The sequence below is a fragment of the Macaca thibetana genome, chromosome 17 (genome assembly GCF_024542745.1).
Source record: "Macaca thibetana thibetana isolate TM-01 chromosome 17, ASM2454274v1, whole genome shotgun sequence".
NCBI classification, from domain to species: Eukaryota; Metazoa; Chordata; class Mammalia; order Primates; family Cercopithecidae; genus Macaca; species Macaca thibetana.
The window spans coordinates 75513481-75537500 of record NC_065594.1 but is presented as its reverse complement, the minus strand read 5'-3'; the positions used below and the strand labels follow the sequence as shown (position 1 = coordinate 75537500).

The following is a 24020-nucleotide window of genomic DNA, read 5'->3' as shown; positions in this document are numbered from 1 at the left end:
AGTGCCTAACTTTCTATCAACAAAGATCTGTGTCTTTCATCCTGAAATGGGCATAACGGAAAGAGACGCAGAAATCTACGTGGATTTAAATCCTAGAGTGCTTTGGAGAAAAGTCCCTAATCTCGGTTTTCCACGTCACTCAAATGCAGGGCCACACTAGATGGCCTTTTCAAGGTCCTTTGCATCTGCACACTTCCGCGGTTAAAACGCATCTCTTCTTGGAAGATAATTCACCTGAAGCTCCTCCGGGAAATTAGCTTGTTGAGGGCCAGGCCAACCACCGGGTAGGAGCGAATCTGGTTTCTTTTTGAAAAGCCTTCCTAGGGTGAGCATCCAGCTCCAGCAACAGGGCGCGACCCCGCACCACGTGTCTGCGCCAGCTGCGGGATTGGCTGAGCGCATTTTAGCGCTGCAGTCTAGACGCGCGCAGTCCCGCCCAGCTGCCAGAGGAGCCGGGACACCGAGGGAAGAGGCCGGAGGGAGATCGCGGAGGGGAGGGGGCGGGAGGGGGGTGGGGGATCCCGAGTCGTCAGTGGTCCGGAATCTGGAAGACCCTGGAGCGGCGCCAGGCGACCCGCCTCGCCACAACTTGCCCAGACGAGACACGTTTCATCCTGCGCCCTGCAAGAAGGAGCCGGCCCGCCTCTCTCCGCTCTGCTGTTCCTCGGCCTCCGCGGGCCCTGCCCGCGTCAGCAGCGACCCTGGGGTCTGGGTCCCCTGTGTCGCCCCCGCCTGCCTGCAGGGCCCGGCACCCGCCCTGGAGCGCGCAGCTGCGGTGAGCCGAGACCGGGGATGCTCCAGACGCACGCAGGAGGCGGTGGCGGACGGGGTATCCCGATAACCGCGAAACCGGCCCTCCTGCCTCTCCCGGCTGCGAGCCGAGCTGCTGCAGATCCAGCTGGCGTAGCCGCCGCAGCCCCCACTGCCTGTTTGCCTTCCAAGGAAGGGCGCCGAGGTCCCCCCAGAACCCGCGTCTCTCGGCCTTTGCCTACCCGTTCGGCTGCCCGGCGGTGCCATGCGCCTGGGACCTGAGGCGCCGCGCGAGGCTGGGGGCCCTGCCCGGGATGGGGGAGGGAGGGAACGGGAAAGCGTGCCCCCTTCTTTCCTGTTCCGGCCATCTTGTGACCGAGATCCACGCAAGGGGGAAGGGGTGGCCAACCGCACGGCTCCCCACGATGGAATGCGGCGGCCAACGGAGATAGGCGCCTCGGGCCCGCGGATCTCTGGGCCCAGATCTCAGCGGAGGCGCGTGGGCCACCCCCACGTTCATCTCCGAAGCCCTTGGCCCAAATCATGGGTTAATCCTTCTAACAGGCCAGGGGCAGCAAAAATAAAAGGGATAAGGGGCCAGGAGCTGATGTTTCCTTAACTAAGTGCCCAAGTCATTCGATCGTTCTTCATTCACGTGTCCATTCAGCAAATTCTGAATGCCTTCTCCGTGCCTGTCCTTTGCTAGGTGCTAGGGACATATACTTGAGCAAGAGAGACCACAGCTCTTGTTCCCGCTGATCCTGTAGCCCAGTGGGTGGAGCCTAGAGTCTACAGATCTGCCAGGTCGGTGTCTTGATGCTCTTAAACAGATGTGGGAAGCTGAGTCTTAGGGCTGACAATTTGTTCTAGATCAGACAGCAAGTAAATGACAGAATCAAACTTTGAAACTAATTATGTCTTTAGCACTTTTTATGCCTGGTTGCAGGGAATCGTTCTTTTTTTTCTAAAGGCCAATTAAAAAATACTTGGAAGTATGGTTTATTTGAAACCATATGAAGTGCGTGTTTTATTTCCTGGATGTTTTTGCATGGGTTTATTTCTAGTTAACAATATCTTGAAAGTGCTAAATATATTTGATATTGCAACTTTGCTTCCAGTTACTCTGAATTGTATTTTCCTTTCTTCTGTTCACATATTTGGATGTTAGGAAAGAAAAAAAATTTCCTGATGTCTGGTCCAAGCAGGAATACCCCGGTGGATTGGGGAATGTCTGGCTTTTCCTCAGCTTATTGATCTCTGTGGTAACCACTGGAGGCCCCCAGAAGACCTGCACAAATGAGAGGCCTGAAGTCTACAAGTTGCTGCTAGAAATATTTTAGCCTCTCCAAAACCCAGAATGCAGCCCCGATCCAAGTTTGTCAGGTAAATACAATGACCCTGTAAAACTTGTTGGTAAAGCCGAGGGCTCAAATCCCCCTCCATCTGTTTCTACCTTCAGCATTTTGAGAATGTATCCTTTTGGAAAGGCGGGTGAAGTATTACATATTTTGGGGAGTTCTTTGGTTTGTACTTTTTATCAAAATGTTATATTTAGGCTGACCTACAAAGAAAGAAAGATTCCGTTTAAAAAGCAACTTGGGTGTCAGAAATCTAGAAAGCCTGCCATCAAATATGATTAACTACAAATTTCATTTAAAAAACAACTTTACTGAGATATAATAAAAACCCACCCTTAATTTTAAGGATACAATTCGGTGAATTTGGTCAAGTGTATATTGCTGGGTAATCAACACCTCAATCAAAATGAAAAACATTTCTGTTATGCCAAAAGCTTCCTCATGCCCTTTTGCAACGAGTCCTCCTCTATCAAGTTTAATTATATATATATTTATTGCTTACTGTTTTCTAAATCGTGTGTAAAAGATGAAAATGAATAGATACTTCTTTTTTTTTTCCTATTAATGATGGAATGATTAGGTATGTCTAATATCAAAGCCTAAGGCCAGGGCTACAGTAAATAAATAACCAGGGGATGGCAGTTAAGACCAAAGGTTCCCAGGGATGTGGCTCCCCACGCCTGCCTTAGAGACATGGAGTGTCCAGCCCCAAAGGCCAGGGAGGGTGGCGCCCTGGGGAGCCGGCACCCAGGAGGTACCCTCTTCGGGTGAACGGCTGTGTCCACTTGGGCTCGTCCAAGAGGTCTTCTCTGGTCCCGCAGGGTTCTGGGTGCACGCTGAGCGCGCGCGGGCGGACGCGCCCTTTGCTCCAGGTCCGGACCTGGGGGCTGCCATAGCAACGTCCTGGACACCCAGACCTTAGGCCGCCGCCGCCGCCGCGGAAGCAAGGAACCCGGCCTTCTCCCGCTCCTGAGGGCTGTGGCGGCGGCGGCCAGGGAGGCGGCCCAGGCTGGGTAGAGACCGCCCAGCTCCTCCTATGCAAGCTGAGGCAGCGGATTGGCTTTCAAGTATGGTAAGAGGCGGGAGGCCGGGGCTCCCCCGACGGGGACGCGGGGCTGGGGAGGACCGGGGCTTCCCCGGACCCCCAGCTCCCCAGCCTGCCCGCCCCCCATCCCCGCCTCCCGCCGCGCTCTCTTTGTGCCCCCTGCAGCCCTTCCAGAAGCATGTCTACTACCCGCTCACCAGCGGCCCAGAGGGGCCCGACGTCGCTGTGGCCGCCGCCGCGGGTGCGGCCTCCATGGCCTGTGCGCCCCCCAGCGCGGCTTCGGGGCCCCAGCCCTTCTTCCAGTTCAGGCCGCGGCTGGAGAGTGTGGACTGGCGGCGCCTGAGCGCCATCGACGTGGACAAGGTGGCGGGGGCCGTGGACGTGCTGACCCTGCAGGAGAACATCATGAACATCACCTTCTGCAAGCTGGAGGACGAGAAGTGCCCACACTGTCAGTCCGGGGTGGACCCGGTGCTGCTGAAGCTCATCCGTCTGGCGCAGTTCACCATCGAGTACTTGCTGCACTCACAAGAGTTCCTCACCTCGCAGCTGCACACCCTGGAGGAGCGCCTGCGCCTGAGCCACTGCGAGGGCGAGCAGAGCAAGAAGCTGCTCACCAAGCAGGTGGGGGAGATCAAGATGCTCAAGGAAGAGTGCAAACGCAGGAAGAAGATGATCTCCACCCAGCAGCTGATGATCGAGGCCAAAGCCAACTATTACCAGGTGGGCAGCTGTGTGTGAGCACAGTTCATAATCCGGTAAACAACTCAGTTCCCATTTGATAGGCCTGTCCTGTATCACCACTCTTTCTTCTTAAAGATTTATATTGTATATCAGAAGACACAGTCTATTTAAGCAAAAACAGTAATTTTAACCAGCAAATGTCATGGCTCGTTACCTTCTGCAGACGACCAGAGGATTAATAATTAAACAACAAATGTCGTCTGTGGTGCTTTTTGGAAGTTATCTAAATACTGGTTGTTGAAACACTTTCCTCCTCCGAATCAACCTAATCATGAAAAAACAATATACAAATTGCTGTTGAAGTCAGTCCCCAAACAATGCAGAATGTTTAAATTTGTAGGGTCTTTTTCTCATTTTTATAAATTTTAAAATATTTTCAAACTCACGGAAAAGTTGCCAGGAGACTGTAAAGAATTTTCATATATATGCCCTTCACCCAGATTCCCCCATTATTAACATTTGCCACAGTTCCTCTATTTCTGTATACGTATTGTTATTACTTTTGAACCATTTCACAGTGAGTTGCAGATCCTAAATATTTTGATGTATATATTGTCTAAGAACAAGGACATTCACTTACATAACATTATTTAAAGAATAAAGTATTTTTATCTTCTGGTCTTAATCTTCTACTGTTTTGGGTTAGACATTGAGTCCAAGATAAATATTGCAATTTTTGAGTATAACATAAGCTAATGTATTTTTTTTATTGACTAGTTGGAGGAAGTGCAGAAGGTATAAACAATGATTGAGAAAGATATCAAAGTAAGCAACAGATTAACAAGATTGATGTCATGCCCTTACTTTCTAGTCCTTTTGGCTAACTATGGCTTAAAAGGCCTCACTGGAGTTAGTAATAGTGGAGCCAATGCATGAATGCTGGAGAGAACTGGGTGCAGGGCAGAGAAAATGGTGCAGTTAATATTGCTCAGAACTGACCCAGCAGGAACGTTGAGTGTTCTTAAGGTAGGGGAACAGTGGCGGGGTGTGGTGGCTCATGCCTGTAATCCCAGCACTTTGGGAGGCTGAGGGGGGTGGATCACGAGGTCAGGAGATTGAGACCTGAGACCATCCTGGCCAACATGGTGAAACCCCATGTCTACTAAAAATACAAAAATTAGCTGGGCGTGGTGGTACGTGCCTATAGTCCCAGCTACTTGGGAGGCTGAGGCAGGAGAATCGCTTAAACCCAGGAGGCGGAGGTTGCAGTGAGCCAAGATTGTGCCACTGCACTCCAGCCTGGCAACAGATTGAGACTCCATATCAAACAAACAAACAAAAGAGAACAGTTAATATTATTAGAAGGACTTAGTGTTTGGTCTTGGGTAGACAACCCTGAGGTATAATCTTCAAATGACACTGGGCGTTGCTAATTGCTTATTTCATAAATAGTAAACATTTATGCTTAAAATAAATGCTTAAAAAGTAAATATTTTCAAATAGTGCTAAGATGGTCTTTTTCTTGTGCAACAAATAGAATGGATTATATTTAAACATTTTTTAAAGGTTTATTATACTCCAGCTTTAGCAGCTATCTAGTGAAATCTTAAAACCTCTAACATACAGAAATTGTATGTTTATAAACTTTTTTTTCTTTTTGGGGGGTTACTATAGAAGTAGCTGTTATAAGAGAAGATTTTCTTTCTCTCTTTTGAGATGGAGTCTCACTCTGTCGCCCAGGCTGGAGTGCAGGGGCATGATCTCGGTTCACTGCAGCCTCTGTCTCCCAGGTTCAAGCGATTCTCCCACCCCAGCTTCCCAAGTAGCTGGGGCTACCGGTGTGCACCACCACGCCTGGCTGATTTTTGTATTTTTAGTAGAGACAAGGTTTCACCGTGTTGGCCAGGCTGGTCTTGAACTCCTGACCTCAAGTGATCCACCCACCTCAGCCTCCCAAAGTGCTGGGATTACAGACGTGAGCCACCACACCCAGCTTAAGAGAAGATTTTCAAATGTGAATGATAAGTAACAATTAAAAGGTAATGACTCAATTTATCAAATGAGTGACACCTACTACTTTTTCAGCCACCAGACCTTGGCAAGTTGCTCAACCTCCCTGTGCCTCAGTTTCTACTCTGTGAAATGGGAATATTTAGCAGTTGTTAATGGGGGTTGAATGACTTAGTGCATGGACTGTGCTTACAGCAGTGCTTGGCATGTAGTTGCTGTTTTAGCTAATACCTGGTAATGAGGGAAAAACGTTTTGTGACATGACAAATACCAAAGCTGACTTATTACAAAATGTGAACAATATATGACTGCTATCATGTGAGTTTTTCTTTCTTCCCTTATACAGAAAATCCAAAGGCTGGACTCCTTGTTCTGACACAATGATTGGGTCTACTGCATTATCAGTTTTACCTTTGAGAAATTGTGGTCTCATTCTCATTCTCATACCACTTCGCTTTGTCTCCATTCCCTTTGCTTTAAGAAATCGTAAGAACTGAGTAGCTGAGACAAAAAAAATTAAAGATGCCTGTTCTTAGAGACTTGAACACACAGACACACAGACAGACAGAAACACACATGCATGCACCCTAATGAGTTTTTTCCCCCATGGGGGGTGTGTGTGTGTGTGTGTGTTGTGTATAAGGGGGGTAGTGATGGCAATGTGTAAGGTCTTTTTCCTCAATTTTATTTAAAAAAATTAAAACACGGAAAAATGAAAATGACAATATAGTGAATACCCATATATGGGAGATTTTAAAAGAAAAACCTCATTGATTTTCAAATAAAAATTAGTATTGAAATATTATAAACATACAAAAAGTGCATAGACTAATGTAAGACACACCATATACCCACCTCTTAGATTTAACTCAGGTTAGGCGAGGTGCAGTGGCTCACGCCTGTAATCCCAGCACTTTGGGACAAATACCGGGCAGATCACCTGAGGTCAGGAGTTTAAGACAAGCCTGGCCAACATGGTGAAACTCCGTCTCTACTAAAAATACAAAAATTAGCCAGGCATGGTGGTGTGCACCTGTAATCCCAGCTACTTGGGAGGCTGAAGCTGGAGAATCACTTAAACCCGGGAGGTGGAGGTTGCAGTGAGCTGGGATCGCGCCATTGCACTCCAGCCTGGTTACAAGAGCGAAACTCCATCTCAAAAAAAAAAAAAAAAGATTTAACTCAGGTTAGCATTTTGCTATATTTCCAAGATAGCAAATGTTTAAAGAGTTTTAAACATCTTAGAAATAAATAATTTTCCCTTCCTGCATTCCCAGAGGAAATCTTTGTTTGACTATATCCTTCCTATTTATGTTTATGAATGTGTAAAATATTTTTATGAACATATGTATTCGTAAGACAGTATTTTTAAGTTTGAAAATTTTCTATAAATGATATTATAGATCTGTACTAATCTGCCAAGGCTGCCATAAAAATCACACAGGTTAGATGGTTTAAACAACAGAAATGTATTTTCCCACAGTTCTGGAGGCTGGAAGTCGAAGATCAAGATCAAGGTGTCAACAGGGATGGTTCCTGGTGAGGCCTCTCTTCCTGGCTTGTAAACAGCCACCTTCTTGCTATGTCCTCATCAGCTGGCCTTTTCTGTGTTTGGTGGGGGGAGAGAGAGAGAGAGAGAGAGAGAGAGAGAGAGAGAGAGAGAGAGATCGTTAATGTCTCTCTTTTTCTTTTTTTAAAGTGAAGGGGTCTTGCTATGTGCCCAGGCTGGCCTTGAACTCCTAGGCTCAAATGTTCCTTCCGCCTTAGCCTTGCGAGTAGCTGGGACTACAGGTGTGAGCCACTGCGCCATATTTACCCTAAAAAGATTTGCCCCTTCTCCACCTCACGCCCTCCCCAACCCTGCCTTATGACCTCATGTAACCTTAACCTTAATTATCTCATTAAAGGCCGCATCTCCAAACACAGTCACAGTGAGAATCAGGGCTTCTCTCCCGTTTCTAGAGTTACACTATCCAGGCTGGTAACATTCACATTCTCTTACTCAACCATAATGTCTTAACTTGTTTTTTCTGCATTGGTTTTATATTTATGTGCTCAAAGTCCTTTTACCTCAACATCTCCATTCTTGAGTTTCTCATTTTGAATTATCTCTTAATTTATAAGATTGTCAAAATGATTTTTCTTACCCAGAAGGCCGAAGAGTGCTGCATTTCTTCAACTCTGTCAACTTTGAAAGACATTGGATGAAGAATATTCTTAGTTACACTTTCCCTCTGAACTTTTTAGATGTGATTCCTTTGTCTTCTGGCAGTAAATGTTGCTGTGAGAAGTATGAGGGTGGCTTAAAGCTTTTCTTCTTGTGAGTGACTTGCTTTTTCTGCCTGCATGACTGAAGAGTCCTTTCTGCTTGAAGCCTAGTAGCTTTCTAGGGTATGTCTTGGTGTTGAGTGTTCTGTATCAGTTTTCCCTACAACCTGGTGAACTCTTAATCTGCAGATTCAGCTTTCACTGCACTTCAGGGAAATTCTCTTGTATTCAGTCTTTAAATTTTTTTTTATTTTTGGCTTCTCTACTTCTGGGAAACCAGTTACCTGTACGTAGTATTGGTTTTGTCCATCAGTGCTCCATACCCTTTGGTTTCTTTCTCATTGCTTTAATCCTTTCCTTCTAATCTGCATTCACTACGGTAAATTATCTCAGCCTTTCCTTTAGTGAGCAATTCAGTTTTCAACAGTGTCTCTTTTATTCCTTGCTTTTTTTTTTTTTTTTTTTTTTTTTGGTTAAGGTCTCATTTTGTCGCCCTGGCCCGAGTGCAGTGGCGCAATCTTGTCTTACTGCAACTTCTGCCTCCCAGGTTCAAGCAATTCTCTGGCCTCAGTCTCCCGAGTGGCTGGGATCACAGGCGTGTGCTACCATGCCTGGCTAATTTCTGTATTTTTAGTAGAGACAGGGTTTCACCATGTTGGCCAGGCTGGTCTCGAACTCCTGACCTCAGGTGATCCACCTGCCTTGGCCTCCCAAAGTGCTGGCATTACAGGCGTGAGCCACTGCACCTGGCCCTATTCCTTGCTTTTCTTATTTATTTGTTCTGCAATGATGTTTCAACTCTTTTTTTGTTTTGTTTTGTATTTTATCTTTCTTTTTCAACTCATTCTGGTTTTTAAAAAAATCATATCATTTTTATAGAATGTATGCTACTCTTATGTTCTGTGGTGTGAATAGATTGTGAAGAGCATCTTTAGATTCCTTCCTTAATTTATAGATCCCCACAGTAAGCTTTATCTTTGCATGCCATGTTTTTCCCTCCCTCCCTCCTTTTTTCCCCTCCTCCCTTTGACACTGTGGTGTGTTTGCATCCTCTCCATCATCACTGTGCATTTCTCTCATCTTACACTTACATGGGCAACCCTGCTGAAGCATTCTACTTGCCCGGATAGAATGGCCGTATTGCAGTTTGAAGGCTGGATGGTCTCTGTCTCTGTTAGGAACAGGATCGTTAGAACACCTTCTGGCAATATGTGAACACTGGGGTGGGGTGGGGTGGGGAGGGAGGGAGGCATGGCTTCCTGTTCCTTTCCTTTCTCCAGTGCTGTACACAGCCCGAAAGCCTATATGACTTACATCAGAGCCGATGTGAGGGGTCCCTAAAGTCCTATAGGTGAACCAAAGCTGTCATGAGCCCAGGAGTTTGAAGAGATGTTTTAGGGATTCTCTGAGATGCAATACCAAGAAATATACCAGAATATGACCGGGCACCGTGACTCACGCTTGTAATTCCAGCACTTTGGGAGGCCAAGGTGGGTGGATCATTTGAGGTTGAGAGTTCGTGACCAGCCTGGCCAACATGGTGAAACTCCATCTCTACTAAAAATACAAAAATTAGCTGGGAGTGGTGACAGGCACCTGTAATCTCAGCTACTCAGGAGGCTGTGGCAGGAGAATCTCTTGAACTTGGGAGGTTAAAGCTGCAGTGAGCCATGATTGCGCCACTGCACTCCAGCCTGGGTGACAGAGGGAGACACTTAAAAAAAAAAAAAAAAAAAAAAAAAAGGAAATATACAAAATGTTAGTTTTAGAAACCAAAGCCTGAAGTCTGGATGCAGTTACACTGATTAAGAGTAAGGCAGCATGGTGAACAAAAGAACATCTTCAGTGACGCAATGGGCATGAAAACAGCAAAATCCAAATGGAGAGAAACTCTGCAGGACAAGCTTCAGCCTCTTCAGCAAAAGGACAGCAAGGAAAAAAAAGAGGTAGAGGAGAAACCTATAGACTAAAAGAGTGTTAAGAGACATAGCCATCAGTTACAGGATAGGGATAGGGCCTTATTTGGATCCAGTTATTAATAATTATTCCAAAACCGAGTATTTTTTCTATGACACTATGTGAAGTATTAGGGGAAAATCATCAAATTAACAAAAATTAAAAATTATCCAAATAGTTGAATATTTGTTTTTTTTAAAAGGATTTAATTTTTATACTTTATAAGGTGGAATAATGGTGTTATGATTTGTGTTAAAGTCCTATCTTCCTTTTAGAGATACATTCTGAAATATTTACAAATGAAATATATAATATCCAGGATTTACTTCAGAGTAATCCAGGAGTGAGGATATAGATGAAACAAATGGGATTTTTGCTTAAAAGTTGAATCAGTGTTAAAGTAGAAAAACAGAGGTATATGAGGAATTGACTTCTTTTTTCTCAGAAAATTTATCTTAATAGGTTATACTTCAAGCTTTTGTTCGTTCATGTATTAAGGCTGTGCTCTGGGGATAAAGCTATAGATAAATTAGAGGCCCTGCCCTCAGAAGGCTGTATTCTAGAACCTAGAGGGACTGAGCTGGAGACAATAAACAAGTACATAAACATGAAAATATTAGCCAGTGAGATGTATGAGGATGAAAATAAGACTATGTGATGTGACAGAGACTGTGACAGGCAGGAGGATCTTGAAGGAGGACCTTGTTGAGGACATGCCATCATCCCCAGCATAGAAGATGCTTGATGAATGACATCTTGAATGTCAGGAGAAGGTGCCAGCCATGGAAGGAGGGTCTGGATAAAATCAGGCAGGGGCAACGGTGAATGCAAAGGCTCTGAGATTGGCGTGCCTGCAGGACAGAAAGAAGGCTGGTGTGGCTGGAGTGGCAGGGGCAGGTTGTTGTTGATAGAGTAGAAGCTGTCAGTCTAACAAGAGCAGCATCAGAGGCTCCAGAAAGCAGTAGAAGGACTCCTTTAACTGTTAAGAGGTGGTTTTCACTGTCTTGTGTTCAGTTTGGGAGGAATGCCCTGGTTTTATTTTTATTTATTTACTTATATTTTTACTTTTCGTAGAGATGGGCTCTTGCCATGTTGCCCAGGCTGGTCTTGAACTCCTGGCTCAAGTGACCCCCCTAGCTGCCTTCAGTCTCCTAAGTGCTGGGATTATATGCATGAGCCACTGCGCCCAGCCTGGTTTCATCTCTCTCTTTTTAGTCATGCTTTCAGTATCTCTTGCCAGGATGGTATTGTTCAGCAAGAAAGTGCCCAAGAGGTAGTGCTTCAGGTACCTGAATTTTTTTTTTTTTTTTTTTTGAGATGGAGTCTCACTCTGTTGCCCAGGCTGGAGTGCAGTGGTGCAATCTCAGCTCACTGCAGCCTCTGCCTCTCGGGTTCAAGTGATTCTCTTCCCTCAGTCTCTCTAGTAGCTGGGACTATAGGCACACGCCACTATACCTAATTTTGTATTTTTTTGTGGAGATGGGGTTTCATCATGTTGGCCAGCTGGTCTCAAACTCCTAACCTCAGGTGATCTGCCTGCCTTGGCCTCCCAAAGTGCTGGGATTACAGGTGTGAGCCACCGGGCCTGGCCAGGTACCTGAATTTTAATTACAATTAAGTGGGACGACAGTCGTTACAGACACTTGGATTTGTTGCTCTCTTCTTTTCAGTGTCATTTTTGTGACAAGGCCTTTATGAACCAAGCTTTTCTACAAAGTCACATTCAACGCCGCCACACTGAAGAAAATTCTCGTTTTGGTGAGTAATGAGTTCTGTTTCAAAGCTGTTTTCTTCCTGCTCCCTTTTTCTTTTGGCAATGAGACTTGGTCCAGTGCATTTCCCATCATAGTCCCTGTCAATTCAGTAAGTAAATATGGAGCCCTCAGGAGGTGCATACAGTGCACTAGGTGCTGGAGATACAGCCACAAGCTGAGCGGAGAAGCCCCACTCTCTCTCGAGTTTTACATTCTAAAGGGGGTTAAGGAGACACATTTAAACAGATAAATGAGTAATTAAACAGATAAATGAGTAATTCTTCTCCAATGGTGGCAAAAGATCATAGCGCAGGACAGTGGGGTAGAGAGTGACTCCAGGTGGGGTGAAAGTCTGGGAAAAGTGTTCACAGGCCAAGGGAACACTGACTGTAAGGGCATGAGGTGTGCCGGGATGATGTGTTTGAGGAACAGAAGGGCTGGTGGAGTGGAGTAGAATAGGCGAGGAGATGGTGTGTGGTGAGGCTGGAGTGCTGGGGGCCTGATCACAGGAGGCTGTGAAGGTGTGGGCTGGAATGTGGAGTTTTTATATGCACCAGGCAGAACCACTGGAGGATTTTATGCAGGGGAGGGGCATGATCTAATTAATGTGTGCCTTAGCATGACCCTTCTAGCTGTGGATAGAGACTAGACTGTTGGGGCGACAGTGGAAGCAGTGGATGCGTGAGGGGAGGAGGCTGCAATCGCAGCCCAGGTGAGAGAGACGGGGGCCTGGACCAGCTTTGTTCCCAGGCAGGTGGGCAGGTGAAGATGTAACAGATGAGCTGTGGACCCAGAAGCTACAGAGGACCCTGGGTTTCTGTCCTCTGTGTTTGGGTGAATGGTGGTGATGTTTCCTGTGATGGGGGGCCAGGGCTGGGAGGTAGTTTCAAGGAGGAAGAGGGATGAGAGTTTGTACTTGCCATGGGTGCATTTATATCACATGTGCAACAGACATGCAGGTGGGGGTACTGGAGGGCTACAGCTTGAGGTGGAGACCCAGGCTGGAGATTTAAATCTAGGAATCACTGGAGTAGAGCTGGTCTGGCTGAGGTCACCTAGAGAGAGAAGAGAAGGCGGTGAGGCCAGCCCCAAGGTCTTCCCAATGCTAGGAGCTCAGAAAGAGTATCAGCAGAGAGTGAGGAATAGTCTCTATCAAAGCTGGAGGGAAACCTGGGGAGTGTGTTGCCATGGAAACCAAGGGAAAACTATTTCACAGAGGAGGCAGCGGTCAGTCCTATCGAGTGCTCCTGAGGTGCAGAGTAAGATGAAGACTGACAATGGACTGCTGTTGTCAAGACGGTTGTCGGTGACCCTGGCACAGCAGCTTCAGTAGACAGGTGGGGACAAAAGTCTGATTCCCCTGAGCTGAACTGAGAATTATGAGGGAGTGGTCCTACTGTATCCAGACATTGGTTTCAATAACACTTACTGGGAAGGAAAGCAGAGACATGAGGCTTCATCTGGACAGAAATGTGAGACCCAGGAACAATTTTTGTTTCATTTGATGTGGGAGATACTAAGATGAGTTTGGGCGTGTACCACCGACAATATAGATGGTACGGAAAATGAGGACGCAAGAGAGGGGAGGGGACTCTGGGGCTTACCAAGGAGCCAGGTTTTCTACCGCTGAAGTATTCTCAAAAGCAAAGAATGTAAGGGCTCTTTCTCCATGGGCAGATCAAAGCTTCCTGCGGATTGCCACAGTAACCCACAGAAATTCTTATTTTGATCTGTTTTTTGTTTTTGTTTTTGTTTTTGTTTTTAGATGTAATCTCCCCCTGTTGCCCAGGCTGGGGTGCAGTGGTGCCGTCTTGGTTCACTGCAACTTCTTCCTCTTGGGTTCAAGTGACTTTCTTGCCTCAGCCTCCCAAGTAGCTGGGACTACAGGCACCCACCACCACGCCTGGCTAGTTTTTGTATTTTTTCTTTTTCTTAGTAGAGATGGGGTTTTGTTATGTTGCCCAGGCTGGTCTTGAACTCCTGGCCTCAAGTAATCCATCCCCCTTGGCCTACCAAAGGGCTGGGATTACAGCGTGAGCCACCGTGCCCGACCTCATTCTGATCTTAAATGTTCTCAGTATCTAGACATCGGTACTTGGCTTATACACTCAATACCTGCCTTTCCCTCCATTGTGGGCCAGGCTATTTCCATTCCTGCCCATTTCAGTTAAATAGATTACTTAGGAAATAGCTAAGCTTTGTAGAAACAAAAATAACAGCATAATACTCTCATTAATAAGTCCTGAATCACTGATAAAATTTAGCAATATTTTGGAAGATGAAATATTTTAATTTACCATTCTTCAGTGTGAAACTGACCTTCTTTCTCTTCTGTTTCAGTATCTTATTCTAACTCATACTCGTTTCAGAGAGGGTTTCAGACTCTGAAACGAGTATTATTTCTTCAGGTCATCTTTGAGATTCTGACTTTCTACTTTGGTTTCCATACCTTTCATGTCTACACTCACAGACACATGTACATCCATTCAGTCATGTGTACATCTGCATGTAAGTACATGTACATAAGTATTCTTCCTTTCACTTGTTGCTTCCTTTTACAACTTTTCAGTACCTCACTTCTACCCCAGTTGATAGGCTATGGCCCAAGTTTGCATTTTGAATGTCCCTCTAGTCCTCTGCTTGTATTAGCACTGATGGGGTCCTCAGGAGAGTTCGGCGGGCACCTTAAGGATGGTGACCACAGCGATTTCAGTGTGGTGGTGCCTGCAGAGGAAGCTGTTGCTTGCCTTCTGTGATTGAGACAGGCACCTCTAAGAAAAGCGCAGAGTGCCACTGGGCCAAAGCACCCTGTATTATTCCTTGTTACCATTATTGCTCCCTGAACAGGGCTCTCATGTGTCTCTGTAGGATAATCCAACCTCAACACAGTGGCTGAAAGAATCTGCTAAAAAATAATTCAGTGCCCCAAAATACACTGGGCTCCAAATAAACTCTAAAGAGCAAAAATGGGCTCATGTGGCATGAAACAAATAATCTTATCCCAAGTAAGAGAACAGTTTCCTTTGTGTTATCAACAGGACTGTACCCCATAAGTGTCCAGGTACATTTGGTAAGAGATGGTATTTTAACACGATTTTCTGTTGCAACAGAGTATCAGAAAAATGCACAGATTGAGAAGCTCCGGAGTGAGATCGTCGTATTGAAGGAAGAGCTACAGCTCACCAGGTCTGAGCTAGAGGCTGCACACCATGCCAGTGCGGTCAGATTCTCCAAGGTACCAGGCAGAATTCTGTGGTATTTTAATTACAATTAACTGTATGTAATTCAATTATGCCATGGACTCTAATAAACAGAGGACACTTAAGAGTTTGTAGCACTTGACAAGATGATTGCATTTTTTATTGCCATAGTAGTATCTTACTACAAAGCACATCACTGGAAATATATTTCTCTATTTTTCAAAAGCCTTTTAGAAAATTGAGGTGGAATTCATATAACACACAATTAACTTTCTACAATTTTGCTTAAAACAGAAGTCTGACACTTCTCATATCTCACTGGGCTAAAGTCAAGGTGTCAGGAGGACCATGTGCCTTGGTAGAAGCTGTAGAACAGAATATTTCTTGCTTATTTGGTTGCTGGCAGAGTTCAGTTCCTGGCAGGTGTAGGCCAGAGGTCTACACTTTCTTCCAGGCTGCCCACTGAGGGAGGGCTGCTCTTAATTTCCTTGTGAGGCTACCCATACTCCTGGGCTCCTGACCCTCTTCCTCCATACTCAAGGCCACCAACAGAGGATTGAGTCTTCCTCATGCTTCCGATCTGTTTCCTTTTCTTTTTTTTCTCATCTGTGTTACCCATGTGTCAGGCCGTTTGGTGCTTGGAATGACTTGTTCAGAGGCACTTGGGTTGATGAAGGGCCCAAGAGGAAAGAGGCCCATGATTCATTGAGTTCTGACTTCTGTGGGTCACTGTGGGTACACCGTGGGTACCACGCATGCCATTATTGATCCAACAGAGGGTTGACCTTGATGTACCTAATGGAGAGAGTAAGGCCATCAAAGAGCGTTTATTTCCTTGTCACTGTTGGAGTGACAGTGTGCTCAGTTCTTCCTTGTTTCCCCCATGGGGACAGGAAGCCTGTGACAGGAAGTGTGACTTTCTAGGGAAAACAGCAGTCATTTCACAGAATCATTGACAGAGCCCTCTGTCTTCCACATAGGCTCACTCTTTTTAAACTGTAATATACCTATAATGTAAAATTTATCATTTTAACTATTTTTTAAGTGTACAGTTCAGTAGTGTTGAGTGTATTCACATTGTTACGGCCAATCTCCAGAACTGTTTTATATTGAAAAACTGAAACTACCCATTAAACAACAGTGCTCCCCTCCCACCTCCTTCCAGCTACTTTCCCTCTCTGTGATTTTGCCTGCTCTAGATACCTCATATGAATAGAAGTGTAGCGTATTTGTCTTTTTGTCATCATGGGCTTATTTTACTGATAATATCCTCAAGGTTTATCTATGTTGCAGTGTGTGTCAGCATTTCCTTCCTTTTTCAGGCTGAATAATAGTTGATGGTATATGTCTGTATACCACATTTTGCTTATTCGTTCATCTGTTGTTGGACACTTGGGTTGCTTCCACTTCTTATCTATTATGACTGATGCTGCTATGAACAAGGGTGTACCAACATCTCTTTTAGGCAGTCATTTTACAGTGTACAATCCAGTAGCATTTAGTGTATTCACAATATTGTGCAACCACCATTTCTCTAGTTTCAAAACTCTCAACACCCCAGAAAAATAACCCATACCCATTAAATAATCACTTGTACTACCCTCATCCCCTACCCTCATCCCCTGGTAACCACGAATCTTTTTATGTCTATGAATTTTCCTATTCGGTATACATCTTTTAAAAAAATCTGTAGACCAGGTATAGTGGCTCACAACTGTAATCCCAGTATTTTGGGAGGCCAAGACGGAAGGATTGCTCGAGTCCAGGAGTTCAAGATCAGTCTGTGCAACATGGTGAGACCCTGTCTCTACAAAAAATTAAAAAATTAGTTGAGTATGGTGGCATGTGCTTGTGGTCCCAGCTACTCAGGAGGCTGAGGAGGGAGGAAGATGGCTTGAGTCCAGGAAGTCAAGGCTGCAGTGAGCTGTGTTCACACCACTGCACCCCATTTGGCTACAGAATGAGACCCTATCTGAAAAAAAAAAAAAGTAATATGTGACCTTTTGTGTCTGGCTTTTTTCAGTTAGCATAATGTTTTAAGGTTCATCTAAGTTGTAACATGTATCAGTACTTTTTGTCTTGCTGACTAGTATTCCATTGTATGTATGTATGTATACGTAATTTGTTTATCCAGTCATCCATTGGTGGACATTTGGTTCATTTTCACCTTTTGGCTCCAATGAATAATGCTACTATAAACATTCATGTGGCAGTTTCTATGTGGGCATATGTTTTCATTTTTCTTGATTATATACTTAGGAGTGGAATTGCTGAGTCATATGGTAGTTTTATGTCTAACTTTCTCAGGAACCACCAAACTGTCTTCCATAGTAGCTGTACCATTTTACATTTTCACCAGTAATGTTCATATTTCTCCACATCCTCACTAATACTTGTTATACTTTTCTGTTTTCTTAATTAAAGTCATCCTATTGGGTGGGTGGGAAGTGGTATCTCATCAGGTTTTGATTTGTATTTCCTTAACAACCATTATATTGAACATCTCTTTGTCCATTTGTATATATTTTATTTGGAGAAATGTCTATTCAAGTCCTTTGCCCATTTGTTTAAATTGAATTGTTTGCCTTTTTTGTTGAGCTGTATGAGTTCTTTATATACTCTAATAGTTTCATCACTTTAGCTCTTATATTTAGGTCATTGATCCATTTTGAGTTAATTTTTGCATACAGATTGAGAGAGGGGCCCAGCTTTATACTTTTGCATGTGATTTGTCCAGTTGTCCCAGTGCCAATTATTCAGGAGACTATTCTTTTTTCATTGAATGTTCTTAACACCCTTATTGAAAATCAGTTGACCCTAGATGTTTGGGTTTATCTCTGGATTCTCAATTCCATTCCACTAGTCTATATATCTGTATTTATGCCAATATCACACAACTTTGATTACTGTAGCTTTGTAGTAGACTTTGAGATTGATAAGTGTGTGTCTTCCAACTTTGTTTTTCTTTTTCAATATTGTTTTGGTTATTTGTGGCCTCTTACAGTTTCATGTGAAATTGAGGATTGGCTTTTCCATTTCTGCAAATAAGGTTATTGAAATGGGATTACACTGAATCTCTTGATTGCTTAGGAGAGTATTGCCATTTTAACCATATTAAATCTACCTATCCATGAACATGGGATGTCTTTCCATTTATTTAGGTGTTCTTCAATTTTTACAACAAACTTTGACAATTTTCAGTGTGCAAGTCTTTCACTTTTTAGGTTACATTTATTTCTAGGTATTTTATTCTTTGGGATGCTATTATAAATGGAATTGTTTTCTTAATTTCTTTCTTGGATTGTTCATTGCTGGTATGTAGAAATATAACTGCTTTTTGCATGTCGACCTTGTACTCTGCAACTTTGCTGAATTTGTTTATTACTTTAGTAGTTTCTTGTGTATTCTATTTTCTTTAAATAGCTGGTAGAATTCACCAGTAAAACCATCTGGTCCTGGACGTTTCCTTTTTAGGAGGTTGTTGATTACTAACTCTATCTGTTTATTTATTGAAAGTCTATTGAAATTTCCTTTGTCTTGGGTCAGTCTGGTAATTTATGTAGGAATTTGTCCATTTCACCTAGATTATCCAATTTATTGGTGTACAAGTGTTCATTATATTCTCTTACAATCCTTTTAATTTCTCTAAGATTGGTAGTCATGTCCTCACTTTCATTTCTTAGTCAGGGTAGCTAAAAATTTGTCAGTTTTGTTGATCTTTGCAAAGAACCAAATTTTGGCTTCATCTATTCTCTGTATTACTTTCCTGTCCTTTGCTTTATCTTTGCTCTAATTTTCATAATTTTTTTCTTTCTGTTGCCTTTGAGTTTGGTTTGCTCATCTTTTTCTAGCTAGGTTATTTATTTAATATTTTCTTCTTCTATATTTGTTTTTTGGAGATAGAATCTCTCTCTGTTGCCCAGGCTGGAGTACAGCGGCACAATCACAGCTCAATGCAGCCTTGACCTCCCCGTTCCAAGTGGTCCTCCTACCTCAGCCTCCTAAGTAGCTGGGGTTACAGGCACATACCACCATACCTGGCTAATTTTTTTTTTTTTTTTAATTTTTGGTAGAGATGAGGTCTCACAATGCTTCCCAGGATGGTCTCAAACTCTTGAGATCAAGTGATCCTCCCACCATGGCCTCCCAAAGTGTTGGGAATACGGGCGTAGTCATCACACCTGGCCCTTTCTTCTTTTTAAATGTAGGCTTTTACAGCTATAAATTTCTTTCTGAGCACTGATTTGGCTGCATCTCATGAATTTTGGTATGTTATGTTTTCATTTTCATTAACCTCACAGTATCTTCCAATTTCCCTAGTGAGTTTTTCTTCAACCCATTGGTTGTTTAAGAGCGTGTTGTTTAATTTCCACGTATTTGCTAATTTTCCAGTTCCCTTCTGTTACTGATTTCTGGCTTCTGTTGTGATCAGAGAAGATTCTTTACATGATTTTGATCTTTTTAAATCTGAGAAACACTTTATGGACTAAAAAAAGGTCTTCCTAGTGAATATTCCATGTGCACTGAAGAAGAATGCATATTCTGCTGTCGTTGGGTACAGAGTTCTATATATGTGTGTTGGGGCTAGTTGGCATATAGTGTTGTTCAAGTTCTCAATTTAGATTTGAAAAATCCTGAAGGTCATTGAGAAATCAAGTGCTAACCTTGAATCTAGCTCCTATAAATCTGAATTTGTATTTTCTGGTGGTGGGATGGAGTTATGCTACCCAAATTGCTATGGTGTCAAGAAATGTTCTTTTATTGCTCAATATATGTTTTCTTTAAAGTATATTTACATTTTATAGATTATGGTATGACTTTTATACAAGTTCACAGAACACAAAAAGCTGGAGGCCTCGGGCCTCTCTGTTGTTATTTTAAGGGATGTAAGGACAACAGGATTCTGTGTGCTGCCTTTAGTTTAGAAAAATCTTTGTGCACAGACCTGCCATGATAGGAAATGTTATTACAAGCCCAACTGAAATAAGCAATACTAGCTAACATTTTTGAAGTGATGCTATGAACTTTTATTTTAAATATTGCTTATTTTCTTCAGACCAGAACTTTTAAAGCTGTGTATTAAAATAATTTCAGGAATATGAAATGCAAAAAACAAAAGAGGAAGACTTTTTGAAGTTATTTGATAGGTGGAAAGAAGAAGAAAAGGAGAAACTAGTTGATGAAATGGAAAAAGTCAAGGAAATGTTTATGAAGGAATTTAAAGAATTAACTTCCAAGAATTCAGCATTAGAATATGTAAGTATTAAACCTAGAAGTTCTTATGGTATTGATTGCCTTGAGAGGTGGTGTTAGGATGGCATTAAGGCCAGGGGATCCAGCAGTTACTTTACGGTACCCTGGTGCAGACGTTCTTCTCCCCAAGAGTCTTGAGGGAGGCATAGAGGCGACAGAGTGAGTCAGAGGTGTTTTGCTGAGAATGGGAGCTTTGGCCTTAAACTCCAGTGCAGAACACTCGTGGTGAGATATAGAAGACCCTCTTCTATGAAGGTCCCTCTTTTCTTATCTGGTTAGGTTAGCCTTGAACTGTAAACTCCTCCCCGAGTTTTGGAACTTTCCACTGTCCAGTGGGAATGGAAGAAAGCAGACCCAGAAAGACTAAGAACCCTTGCCAGGCCCCCTCCTCAACCCAGGCCCGGGTAGGATCTCTAAAGCAAGCAAGTTATGGCTAAATGAGCCCCTCTCCCTTATGGGAACAGCCCTGGTCCATACAGCCCTGGCCTCATGCGTAGATACCTGAGCTGCTTCTTTAGAAAGAAGCAGCCAATCCATCAGTGTCCTCCTGCTAAGAATTCTAAGCTCCCTTGTTAGATTTGACGTGACTCTTTCTTTGGGGAAAAGGTAGAAAGGAAGGGAGCTGAGCAAAGGTCCTTGAGCTCCCTCTAGGGGCCAACAAGTTTTATAAACAAAAATAGAGAGATTTTTGGAATTCACCTGAGGGCTTTCCTAAAACTCTTTAAACTCTAGCATGAGGTTTGGTGAACGATGGCCCATGAACCAAGTCCAGCATACCACCTGATTTTGAATGGCCTGTGACATAAGAATAGTTTTTGCATTTTTACTTTTTATTTTTTTCGAGACAGAGTCTCTGTCACCCAGTCTGGAGGGTAGCGGCACAATCTTGGCTCACTGCAACCTCTGCCTCCTGGGTTCAAGTGAGTCTCGTGCCTCAGCCTCCTGAGTAGCTGGGGTTACAGGCACATGCCACCACACCCAGCTAATTTTTGTATTTTTGGTAGAGACGATTTCACCATGTTGGCCAGGATGGTCTCAAACTCCTGGCCTCAAGTGATCCTCCCACTTGGGCCTCCCAAAGTGCTGGGATTACATGTGTGAGCCATTGTGCCCAGCCAGTTTTTACATTTTTAAAATGTTGGAAAAAAGACTATTTTGTGACACAGGAAAATTTCATTAAAGTTCACATTTCAGTGTCATGAGTGAAGTTTTACTGAAACACAGCCATGTTTGGTAATTTACGCGCTGTCGGTGGCATTTTTGTGCAGGAGCGGTACAGTTGAATGTTTTGTCTGAGACCTCGTGTTATGAATCTACATGATTTATAACTGTTGCTATTGAGCTTGGCTACCTGGCTGAGGTAGTGTTTGTCAGGTTTGTCCACCAAAAAGAGAATTTGCCCAGGCTGGAGTTCTTTTCCGCCTCCCGGGTTCCCGCCATTCTCCTGCCTCAGCCTCCTGCTGGGTACAGGCGCCCGCCACCGCGCCCGGCCGGGGTTTCACTTTCTGAAATGAGCCACCGCGCCCGGCCAGTCCCTGCTGTCCTTTCTGAAATGAAGTCACTATGAGCAGCCTACACTGAGGAGAGGAGAAGTGCGCTCCCCTATCCTTTTGTTTTTGAAGTTAACATGTTACCTTCTGTGGTTTTCTGAGGGTTTTTGCCATGAGTAACATTAGGAACAACATCAAAAGAAAAGGATAAAATTAAAACGTTATGTCCCTAATGGATTTACTGATGTGGTCCCTGGACAGTGTTGGCCTCTCACTAAACTAGCTTAAGAACCAGGTGCATTCAGTTCTTCTGTTTCTGGTGCCTATTAAGTGCCCATAAAAAATTTTAAGCCCCAGCTGGGCCTGATGGCTCACACCTGTAATCCCAGCACCTTGGGAGGCTGAGGTAGGCAGATTGTTGTGTAAGCCCAGGAGTTTGAGACCAGCCTGGGCAACATGGCAAAACCCTGTCTCTACAAAAAAAATACAAAAATTAGCCAGGTGTGATGGTGCACGCCTGTAGTCCCAGCTACCTGGGGTGGGGGGGGGTGCTGAGGTGGAAGGATTGCTTGAACCCAGGGGTTGAGGCTGCAGTGAGCCATGATCATATCACTGCACTCTAGCCTGGGCAACAGAATGAGACCCTGTCTCAAAAAAAAAAAAAAAAATAGACTCATTTAAGATTAGAAAGTTAGATTTTCCTTCCCCTTTTTTCACCCTGTACATATTCTGATAGGAAGACCAGCAAGCAGTAGAAACAAACCAGTAAAACCACAGGGAAGCAGAAGTGGGAGAAGCTTCCAAGAGCATCCAGGAGCATCCAAGAGGGCAGTCAGATTTAAAACACAGCTACATGCTCCCTGATTGTATTCTCCGTTTCAGTCTTATAAAAGTCTAACTGTAGTACTGAGCTTGAATTTTATCTTATAGCAACTGTCAGAAATCCAGAAGTCCAATATGCAGATCAAGTCCAACATAGGCACATTAAAAGATGCACACGAGTTTAAAGAAGACCGTTCTCCATATCCCCAGGATTTCCATAATGTCATGCAGCTTCTTGATAGTCAGGTACGTGCAAGTGGGTGACAGCTGCAGTGGATGCCTTTCTTTTTCTTAGTGAAGTAATTTACCGTGAGTGCCATCTGCAGAAAAAGTCTGTGTCTTTTTCAGTAACCATGAAGGTGACTAGCTCTTATTTTTCTCCTGCAACACGCCTAAGTCATAAGAGGTGTTTGTTACACGCTTGCTGTTGGCAAATAGCATACACAACAGTTGGCAAAACTGTTTTGTTTCTTCTCTCCATAAAATCAATTTGAATTGGTTAGTATAACCTAGCTATTCATTTTTCATCTTTCAGATGTAGCTTTCAATTTCAAAAGGCGTAGAAGGGCACATTGAAGCACCAGATTTAGTTTTAGAGTTTAAATATACTGCTAATTGTATTTTTAGTAGAAATGGAGTTTCACCATATTGGCCAGGCTGGTTTCCTGACCTCAGGTGATCCACCCACCTTGGCTTAATTAGCTGGACGTGGTTGCAGATGCCTGTAATCCCAGCTACTTGGAGGGCTGAGGCAGGAGAATTGCTTGAACCCAGGAGGCAGAGGTTGCAGTGAGCTGAGATCACAGCATTGCACTCCAGCCTGGGCAACAAGAGTGACACTCAGTCTCAAACAAAAAATATATATATATATATATATGTGTGTGTGTGTGTGTGTGTGTGTGTGTGTGTGTGTATACGTGTGTATGTATATATATACGTGTGTATATGTGTATGTGTATACGTGTGTGTGTGTGTATATATACACACACGCACACACATACATGTATATATACATACACACGTATATATATACACACACATATATATGTATACACACACACATACACACACACACACAGCTAACTGGCCAAGATCTCTTACATTTATGAGACAATCACTTTTATTTGGAAGTGAACTTCTGTAATCAGCACAATCTTCATCATGGCTATTTTGGTCACAGCGGTTTAGGGGAACAATTTTTTTTAAACTAGGAAGAAAATAGAGATGAGAGCTTATGAATTCAGGATTTTTTTAAAAAGCCTGGGTCATTCTAAAAAAGGTAAGTGAACTTTGGAAATCGGGATCACTGCTTCTTGCTTCAGTGCTCACGTCTTTCCTCCCCTACCCAAATCTACCTGCTCCACTGCAGTCAGGCTGACCATGTCCCTGTCCTGTCTGAAGTCCTTCAGTGACCCTTATTCTGGACTTCC

The 24020-nt window shown here is 43.7% G+C and overlaps 1 protein-coding gene across 6 annotated transcripts in view; it reads left to right on the top strand.

Moving 5' to 3' along the window:
* The first annotated feature begins 445 nt into the window (after window positions 1-445).
* The window catches only part of DZIP1 (DAZ interacting zinc finger protein 1), a 62596-nt gene continuing 39021 nt past the window's right edge, over window positions 446-24020 (top strand). Inside the window, exons 1-9 of one of the 6 annotated variants that reach the window (XM_050766547.1) lie at window positions 446-775; window positions 1457-1554; window positions 1919-2133; window positions 2930-3180; window positions 3319-3876; window positions 11742-11829; window positions 14936-15060; window positions 20120-20281; window positions 22699-22836. In XM_050766547.1, coding sequence (XP_050622504.1) covers window positions 3145-3180; window positions 3319-3876; window positions 11742-11829; window positions 14936-15060; window positions 20120-20281; window positions 22699-22836 — 1107 coding nt within the window. In that variant the 5' untranslated portion in view covers window positions 446-775; window positions 1457-1554; window positions 1919-2133; window positions 2930-3144. Of the gene's footprint in view, window positions 776-1246; window positions 1555-1918; window positions 2134-2929; window positions 3877-11741; window positions 11830-14935; window positions 15061-20119; window positions 20282-22698; window positions 22837-24020 lie in introns of those variants that run through there. The other 5 variants (XM_050766542.1, XM_050766546.1, XM_050766545.1 and 2 more) reach the window with 5 other exon arrangements.